Here is a 9,671-nt window from a genome sequence, read left to right as displayed (position 1 = left end):
CCTGGGGGTGTTCAAGGAAAGACTGGATGTTGCGTTGAGGGACATGGTTTAGTAGGAGCTATTGGTAGTGGGTGAACGGTTAGACTGGATGATCTTTTAGGTCTTTTCCAACCTTGGTGATTCTATGAAAGGAAGGGGGGAGCCTTCTAGCCCCACAGCCCTTAGAGCCCACCCTAGAGCCCCCTATCACCCTATGGCCCCACACAGCCCCTTAGAGAACCATATCCCCCATACACCCCCTTGTAGTCCCATATCCTTTAAGAACTCTCCTATAGCCATCCCACTTCCCCTTATAGATTCCCCCAAGAGCCCCCCAGTCTTTTATAACCCTCCCATATCCCCTTATATCCCCCTAGAGTCCTCCCACATTTTCATATAGCCCCATAACACCCTATAGCCACAATAAAGCCCCCTATACTCCCATATCCCCCGTAACACTTTGATAGCCCATGCATATCCCCTTATGATCTTCCCTTACAACTGTATAGCTCCCCAAATAGCCACCGACAGTCCCACGCCCCCCCAGCTCCCATAGAACCCTATATCCCTCTATAGCCCTAAAACACCCCCTAAAGCCCCCCCAGTGCCTTATAGCCCCATATCCCCCTCTATCCCCCTCATAGCCCCCTTTTCTCCCATATCCCCCATACCACTTCTAGAGTCCCCACAGCTTGCTATTGCCCCAAATCTCCCTGTAGCCACAATAAAGCACCCTATAGCCCCACGAACCCCTATATCCACCCCTAAGGCCCCCGAAGCCCTAGAGCCCCATACCCTCCTATCACCCACGCAGCCCTATATCCCTCTACAGCCCCCCTAAAGCGCCTCATAGCCCCACATCCCTCCTGATAGCCCCCCAACCCCATATTCCCCACACAGTACCTATACCCTCACATCCCCCAACACTCCCCCACATCCCCGATATTCCCCCACATTACCCCATACCCCCCCAAACCCCATATTACCCCACAGCCCCTCTGCAGCCAAAACAGCCCCTAAACTCCCACATCCCCCCGGATCTCCCCCATCGCCCCCCGGACCCACAGCTCACCTCAGCCCCGGGGGGCACCGGGAGCAGCGCCGGAGGCCTCGGGGGGGCACGGCCCGGATGCGGGCAGCAGCGCTGCGGCGGTTGGGCCCCGAGTCCTTCAGCCGTCCCAAAGCCCCGCATCCCGCGCACGGTTCCTCTCCCCGGCCCCGGCCCAAGCCGTTCTCCCGCACACCTCCGGCTTGTGCCGCTTTCCTCAGCACCGCTCCCGTCGTGCCGCGGCTCCGTCTCGGTGCTGTCCGCACAGCTCCGGCGCGCAGCGCCTGCGCCTGCGGGACCGGCGGCGTCGGAGAGGAAAGACGGCGGGCTCCGAGCCGGAGGCAACGGCCGCTCCCGCGCTCGGCGCCTCAGCCAATCGGAGCCGGCGGCGCTGCCGCCGACCAATCCGAGACCGGAGGCGGGCCGGAACTGCCGCCGACCAATGAGAGGCGCGAACGGACCGGAAGTGTCGCCGACCAGTGAGAGGCCGGGGGCGGGGCGGAGCGGCTGTGGGGGCGGGGCCTCGGCGTGCTCTGTATTGCCATAGGGGATGGGATTGGGATCGGAATTGGGATCGGGGATGTGGGATTGCGATTGGGATGAGGGATTGAGATTGACAGGTGGGTGATGGGCTTGGGATGAGGGTCTGGGAATGAGATTTGGAACTGGGATTGGGATGTGGGCTGTAGGATGCGGGGTTGGGATGTTGACTGTGGGCTTGGAATGTGAGATTTGGGACTGGGCTGTGGGAATATGGATGTGGGATCTGAGGGCAGGGCTGTGATGCCTGAGGTCACCCGGAGTCACTCTGTGATCAGCCCACAGCTGTGTGTTCCAAAGAACAGCCACTGAGGTCAGGGGCAGCAGTCCAGGCAGGGAGATGCTGTGGTGGGAAGCAGGCTTGGTGCCGACGTCCTGCAGGGAAACGGGTGCAGACTGCATGGGACAGTGTAGGACAGCACGTGGTGGAGATGGCTGAGGGGCTGGCAATGCTGGAAGGCCCTGACGGAGCCAAGGTCTTTGTCCAGCAGGCCGTGGATGGTGTCTGTGGTACAGAGAACCGTGAGGGGACACACTGTCCTCGTGGCACTGGGGTCTCATGGCCTCCTTGTGCCCCATGCAAAGGCTCCCACTGCTCCAGGAATAGTCTCGATCCTGCATAGGGGACAGGATCTCCCTTCCAAAGGTCTGGGCATCAGGGTTTGGCCTTTCTGCTCCATAAGGCAAAGGTTGCTGTTCTCAGCATCACAGCCACCAGCACAGCGCCTTTGTCTCCCTGTAATCATGGCTTCCAATTATCTGCTCTAACAAGTCCCTGGGGGCCGTGTTGGCAATGGCTCTCAGCGGGGCCCATTCATACTCCCAGAAACTTCCTTCCAACTTTATCTTCCTGAGCACTTTGTGCAGTCTTCTCTCAGCACTGGAGGATGATGGACTCAGCACCAAACACCCCAAGGAGACCAGTACAACCCCAAGAGCCCTCAAGTGCTTTGTGCCTTCCTGACATCTTCCTCAAGTCTTCAGAACCTGTACAGCTAACTGGAGAGCTATCAGGAGTGCACTTAAAGAGGAGGACCCTAAGGTACATTTAACGAGTCTCTTTATTTATTTATATTTTCTCCAGTATTAAAAGCAAATTAAGGCAGCACTTTGTAGACAGTAATCATCCAAGGCGTCTCCTAATGAGGTTTGCTCTTTCACTGTGTGGACAGACTTTCTCCTCAGCCTCCCAAGCCCATTACTGCTCACATTGGCCCCGTGGGATTTTCATCCCTTTTCCTCACATCAGTCTTCTCTGAAATTTGCAGCTCAGTGTTGCTTTTCTTTGCATCAACTCCCACTTGCCTTCCTCAGAGAACCAACTGCACATGGGCACAGAGGGATTCCTCCTTGTTGCCAACAAATGGGAATCAACACGATGCAATTGAATGAACAGTAAAACACTCTCCTCAGCTGGATGCCATGTTCAAGCTGTCTGCCTTCCAGGGGGAATTTCGGTGCCAGAAGAACTTTTGGCAGAGAAAGTACATACAAACACAAATAAGAAGTTGAGTAAAGAATTCATTAGACTTCTGAGATGGCCCAAGTTTCCAACTTATGGGAGCTCCTAGAGTAACCAGATAGCTGGGAGGTATCTGAAAGAACAAAGAGCAAAGGGAGGGGGAAATCTGGAGAGCAGTGGGAAGGGCACATGCCCACACTGCCTGCAGAAAACACGACCTTAGCCATGGTCATTTATTCAGGAGAGCTGGAAACACCTGCAGGGAGTGGGAGATCAAATACAGAGGTGAGACCAAGCAGGGCTAGCAGCTGCCTGTGTCCCAGCACCTGAATGCTTTTGTGTCCTCCAAACACAGTTCTGGAAAACAGTGACACAATAAATCTCCTCAAAGACTGGTATTTCCAATAAGGAGAGAAACCAGGCCCCAAAGCAGTTTAGAAACTGAGAGGTGTGTTGGCACATTTTCTGTGATTTGGATCTTTCTCTTCAGTTCTTTGTTCCAGTTTTACATTACATAACATCTTTCACACCTACAGCCTCAAAACAAACACACAAACAAACAAAACAACAGAAAAAAAAACATCTTTGACAGTGATAGGCCCAAGGAAAATGGTTACACACTAAAAGAGAAAATAAGATTAGATGTTAGGAGGGAATTCCTAATGTCCTTAACATCAGGTTGTGAGGCAATGGAACAGATTGCCCAGAGAAGTTGTGGATGCCCCATGCTCAAGGCAAGGACAATGACACGGGGGTTGGAACTTGATGGGCTTTAAGGTCCCTACCAATCCAAGCTATTCAATGATGTATGTTGGAAATATCCAAATACTTTATCAGGACGGTATCTCTGATAAAGCAGATTTTATTTGCAATTGCAATGGAGGGGCCTCCTGCAAGCAGGACAGCACTCAGAAAACAGCGTTACATCTTTTATTCCCTATTGCCCGATGCTTCTCTCTTTCTCCCCCAGTTCCTCATTGGCTGAATACTTTAGGTTCCCAATCTTCTCAACGCTTCACTAAACATACAAACACTGGACAAACATAGATCTCTGCTGGCTAAGTGTAAACTTCTAATTAATTAATTAACTTCTGACCCTCACTCCACACTTGGTTATTGTTTCTGGATATCTGCTTGACCTCCCTTGCATAGAGATAAGCTCGGAAGGAGGAAAGTTCTTCTTCAAACCAGTTGCCCTTTTTAGTATCTAATGCAGAAACAACATTCCATTCCCACAGACACCACAGAGTGACATCCGCTCAGAAATTGTACAAAGACAAGTGATAGCTGGCAACCTACTGCTGGGAACCTGTTTTGGCAGGGGTGGTGAACGTGGTGAACCCCCGCTGGTCCCTTCCAACCCCTACGATCCCGGGTTCTACTTTCTGTTCACAAATCTGATGTCATCCAATCCAACGTCCCGCTTTCTTAACTCAGCCGATATCCCCTCTTCGTTCCTCTTCCTTCCTTCAGGTGATCCTGCCCACAATGTCCATGTGAAATGTCTCATCCCGCTTGGAAGGCTGTGAGGAAAGCAAATCTCTGGGATCCCCCAAACAAAGCACTCCCTGCCCGGCTGGGTCGCAGGAGCCATGGAGTCATGACTGTGACACAGAGGATCAATGCCGGGTAATTTATGGAGCGTTCTAACAAGGAATAAATGACTTCCAGGCAAAACTAAGCAACTTTCTGACCACAGGTCATCAGCGTTACGGGTAGAGTACTTTGGAACAGTACTTGTTTCCCTATCTCCTACTTGAAGATCACTTCAGGCAATGGCCACTAAAGGAAAACGACTAATACCGCATGGAGAGCAAAGAAAAGAGAGAGAAAACAGAGAGGGGTGAGCGCTCCCACCCGGGGCGGGCAGCAGGCTGCTGCTGCCAGCATCACAATGGGCAGCGGCCAGCACTGGCCACGCTGTCATCGTGTCACCGTGGTGACGTTTGTGACACGGGCACCCGGGAGGGGTATGTAGGCAGAGCACGCTGGTGGGTCCTGCATCCTGAAGGAGCATCTGGCAGAGAGCAGACGCATCTGAAGGATGAGCTCCGGCATGGCTGGCGCCAACAAGGAGCAAGCCGCCGGCACGAGGCGGAACGTGATGAGCGAGGTCGGCCCCGCAGCAGGGCATGCCTCCAGACCGACACGCGCCGACACCGAAGGTACACGGGTCCACAGCCAGCACAGGAGCGGTGCTGCAGCCAACCTTGGCACGAGATGACACTTTCCATCTGCCACCTCGCTCCTGCCTGGCAGCGGTAGCGGTGCCGGGAAGCGGCAGATGCAGAGTGTGACCTGCTTTTCCTTTGCCCTCCAGAGCGAGTTGCCGTCTGGGATGCGGTGGCCGCCTATGTACGGGAGCAGCTGCTGCTGCGGAAGGTGTGTTGGCTGTCGGGTTCCTCCTCTCCCCATCCAGCTCAGCCTGGACTTCCTCTGAGTCTTCCCCTCCACAGAAAGCAGGAAACTGCCCCCACATTTCTCTCCTGGGCATCCCACGGGCTTCCTGCAAATCCTGCACGATCACTTGTGCCGGGCACTGTCTATCTCAGGGCTGATGCCGGTCTCTGGAAGCCTCTGGATCCCAGGAGGCTGCTTCTGCCCTGCCTGCTGTGCTGCATTTGGGAGGGCGAGGGGAAGGAGAGGACTGTGCAGCCCCTTCCCAAAGCCATTCCCGATGCCCTGGCTTGTGCCTCTGAACAGCGGCAGAGGGCACCTGAGCTCTGTCCCTACCTTGGACCCCTCTGGCTCTTCCTCCAGCCGTCCCATAACCCTTCCGCCCTTCCTTTCTCTTCCACTTGCAGGGGGTCTGGATTCCCACCTTCGGCTCCTTTGACACCATCTCCAAAGACATCCGCACTGAGGATGGGACCCTGACTCTGCGGTGGCCCGTGTTTCACCTGGCTACAAATCTCATAGCCACGCACCACCTCAAGGCCCGCAGGGAGTCCCTGCCAGGTAGGAGGGGGGATCAACTTTTGCTGCTTTCATGGACAGGGCAAACGGCCAGCGCCTCCATTCTCAAAAGCAAACCTCCTCCTCTGAGGAGCCTGTCCAAACATGAGGCCGTTCTGGCTGATGTCCACCAGAAGCACTTCTAGGCAAGCGCCTGTGGAAAACCACCCGTATCATCAACTCTGTCCCTTGCATTTTTCAGTCCATAGGAAGGTGGAGCCCCTGGAATACAGCAAGGCAGCCGCAGCTGCCTCTCTGAGCTGCGAGACACTCAGGACTTGCATCCAGAGCACCGTGTCCCTGCTCTCCGGCTGCCTGCAGAACGGGGAGAACGTTGCTGTTGTCCTAAAGGACATCGGCGTCCTCCACATCGATGGACTGACGTTCCAAATGAAATTCTTCTTTGACTTCCTCCAGAAGCTATCAGGGAAAGATACATTCAGAAGAGCTGTTTTCAAGGTGAGCTGTGTGGTTTCTCCGTGGCCCAGGCACTGCCGTGACCCTTGCTGTGCCCGCACACGGCCCACCAGGACCTGGCCAGCTGCTCGGGCCGTGCAAGTGCTGTGCTGCTGTCAGCTCTCCCCGCCTTGGGCTCCTCGTGTCCCCAATGCCTCAGCCTTCACGAGGACGTCCCACATCCTCCCCGTTTCTCCCCTGCAGGCCCCCTGGCTGCTGGACACGGTGGTGTCTCGGGTGGCACCGGTGGCCTCCATGGCGCTCTCTGGCTGCGCTGTCGTCTTTCCCATGTGAGTATGTTGGTGGCTGTAGCTGCTGCTTGATGCACCTGCTCAGCTCTCATTCCATAACGCTTGTTCCTTATGACCATGAGTGTCCTGCCCATGAGCATATGTCACAGAATCATAGAATGGAAGGAACCCTGACAGGGCACCTTGTCCCACTCCCCTGCAGGGAACAGGGACACCTACAGCCAGATGAGGTAACTCTGAGCCTGGTCCAGCCCGACCTTGAATGCCCGTCCGGGCACCCACCACCTCTCTGGGCAAGATGTTCCGGTGCCTGCCACCCTTCTGTCAAAAGCTTATATCCAATCTAAATCTTCCCTCCTGCTGTTTGAAACTCTTTCCCCTTCACCTATCTCGACTGACCCTGCTAAAACTTTAGAAAGTAGTGTGCTTCATGCAGCATGACAATGTGCCTGGGAGCAGGCAATCAGAGAGAGCAACAAGGATTGCTTGAGCGCTGCGTCACACCGGTCGCTGTCTTCTCCTCTCGTACAGGTTTCAAATGGAGTTTGTACCCAAACCACCGCCCACAATAAGACGCAGGTCCTCAGGAAGCATCCCTGGTCAGGAGAAACCAAATGGCAAGAGAGGTAAAGCAGCTGCCAGCTCCTGTCCGTGGCACGGGCAACCAGCTTGAGATGGGCAATCCCTTGCTGACCATCAGCCAAGGGCTCTGACTTGTGTCAAAGCTTCACGCCAGCTCAGCACGGCCTCTTCCCAAACTAAGGAATTGTTGGCCTCTCACAAACTAAGGTGCTGGGTGTGACGTGCCCTCATCCCTGGCTATGGCAGGAGGATGTGTGGATCTTAGGCCCCGCCCTTCCCTAGCAGAAGGATATGGTCCCCAAAAGCCACCCTGCCACCTCATCGTCACCACCCAGCTCCTCTTTCCCAAAGCCAACGTCACTAATGCAGTCCCAAAACAGAGCTGAATTGCAGAGAGGAGGAGTGGGGCCAGGGATGGTGTCAGGAAGGGTCCGAGGGCGGTGCAGATGTCAGCAGTGGGGGGAGCAGAGCGTCCCTCTCAGATGTTCTGGGAACAGGCCTGAGAGCCCCTTGTGAGTGAGCCAAAGGGTTTACGGTGAATCTCCTCTGCCTTCTCCATTCCAGTGTCATTTGCTGACCGTCCAACCTTCATCAAACGCTTGAGCTCAGACAGCGTTGATGGAGGAGACCTCAGAAGGATAAGGAGCTCACTGCTGAAGGAGAGCTCCAAGGCCAGGTGAGGCTGGAGGCTCTGGGCTGGGATGTGCATGGGGGTGACACAGCGAGAGCCCGTTCCCTAGCCCCAAAGGGTCACTGTTGGTGGCCGCCCAACAGTGCTGAATGCAGCAGCACCCACTGTGCTGGGATGGGGACGCCAGGAGCCCCGCGGCTCACAGGGCTGGCCCCTCTCCGCATCCCAGGAGAGTCACGGGGCAGCCGGCGAGCAGTCTGTGGGGAGGGCTGCGTTGCAGCCAAGGCTCCTGGCTCAGGCTTGCAGCATGCGGCCCCAAAGCCATCAGCCACTCACGCGGACCCCTCCCGCTCTGTCCTTTCAGTCCGCTGCCACCCATCCGGAGGGCGTCTGAAGCCCAAGAGCAGCCGGTGACCTGCGAGCTGCAGGGGGAGGCAGTACCATCAAGCAAACAAGACCAGCGCCGAACACTGGGAACCAAACACGTGAGCTTCCTTGATGAAGTGCAGGAAGCAGGAAAAGCCCATCGTGAGGATGCGGTGCAAAAATTGCAGACAGCCAAGGCCGCACCCCCTCAGATCACCTTGAGGCCAGCAACACCTTTCAGAAGCAACTCAAGAAGATCTTCCTCAAGGGCTGAGTCTACAGAGCCTCAAGGCCGACCATCCAGGCTCCCACTGACATGTGACTCAGTTAAACTTCTCAGGCAGAGGGCAAGGAAGATCAGGCCAGTGCAGGATGCACTGGGGCAGATGGCAGCATCACCACTTCGTGGGGAGTCCAGGCTGCCTGAGGAGTCTTCCATCACCCGACCTGGACTGCTGCCACCCATAAAAGAAGAAACAGGGTCTCCCGAGTGCCAGCCTCCAAACACCAAACCCCCAGTCCGCAGGAAGGCCACACCCTACCCACGCTGATGCGGGCATGGGGTGCCCACGACACACACAGCTCCACTGGAGGCTGCAAAACAGATGCGTCAATCCCATCTGCATCACATCTCATACTAACCAGGCTGCCCAGGACCCATCCGACCTGGCCTTGAACACCTCCAGGGACGGGGCATCCACAACCTCTCCGGGCAGCCTGTTCCAGTATCCCACCACTCTCTCTGGAAAGAACAATCCAATCTGGCATCCAATCTTCAACTCAAAACCACTTCCCCTTGGCCTGCCATTAGCTACACCATCAAAGAGTTGACTCCCCTCCTGTTTGTAGGCTCCCTTTATGTACTGGAAGGCTGCAAGGAGGTCACCCCGCTGCCTTCCCTTCTCCAGGCCAACAAGGAGATCTAGAGTGAAATGTAGAGGGGCAAAACCATCAATAAAGCCTTATCAGGGGCCTACCCTTTAAAAACCTCCAGAACGCCTGTGACAGTGTCATTGCTCCTTTTGACGCCAGCTCTTGTGCTGGTGGAGGGAGAAAGAATTGCGAGAGGGCATCAGAGCGTCTCACGGTGCTTTGATGCCCAGGGAAATCCAGCACAGTCTCTTCTGTCTTATCTGGATCACAACTTATGGGCTTTTGGCCTGGCAGGGCCCCTTTGGCCGGCTTGGAGAGGTCTGCAAATGCAGAGCTCCATGGGCCAGCCGGCCGGCCACCTCTCGCCTGGCAGTGCTCCCCTGAACGGCCAGCCGGCTTTCGGCCTGGCCCAACTGGCCGGCCAGGAGGCTTCAGGCCTCGGAAGGCTTCCCCAGCCAGTCAGCCAGCTTCACCAGAGATTCCGGATCTCCCTCAAGGCCTGAGTGCAGCTGCTCCACGCAGCCCCAA

The 9,671-nt window shown here is 55.7% G+C and overlaps 1 protein-coding gene across 1 annotated transcript; it reads left to right on the top strand.

Annotated features, from left to right (window-relative positions):
• The first annotated feature begins 5,085 nt into the window (after positions 1 to 5,085).
• Positions 5,086 to 8,821, top strand: LOC149913653 (uncharacterized). The gene is made up of 7 exons (XM_090128980.1): positions 5,086 to 5,194; positions 5,350 to 5,411; positions 5,834 to 5,987; positions 6,187 to 6,443; positions 6,645 to 6,730; positions 8,269 to 8,425; positions 8,555 to 8,821. The coding sequence occupies exons 1-7, from the start codon at positions 5,086 to 5,088 to the stop codon at positions 8,819 to 8,821; spliced, it is 1,092 nt and encodes a 363-aa protein (XP_089985106.1).
• Positions 8,822 to 9,671: the final 850 nt, after the last annotated feature.

The sequence above is a fragment of the Phasianus colchicus genome, chromosome 35 (genome assembly GCF_987193195.1).
Source record: "Phasianus colchicus chromosome 35, bPhaCol1.hap1.1, whole genome shotgun sequence".
NCBI classification, from domain to species: domain Eukaryota; kingdom Metazoa; phylum Chordata; class Aves; order Galliformes; family Phasianidae; genus Phasianus; species Phasianus colchicus.
The sequence above is the reverse complement of the archived record's forward strand: the minus strand, read 5'-3'. Positions and strand labels throughout refer to the sequence as shown.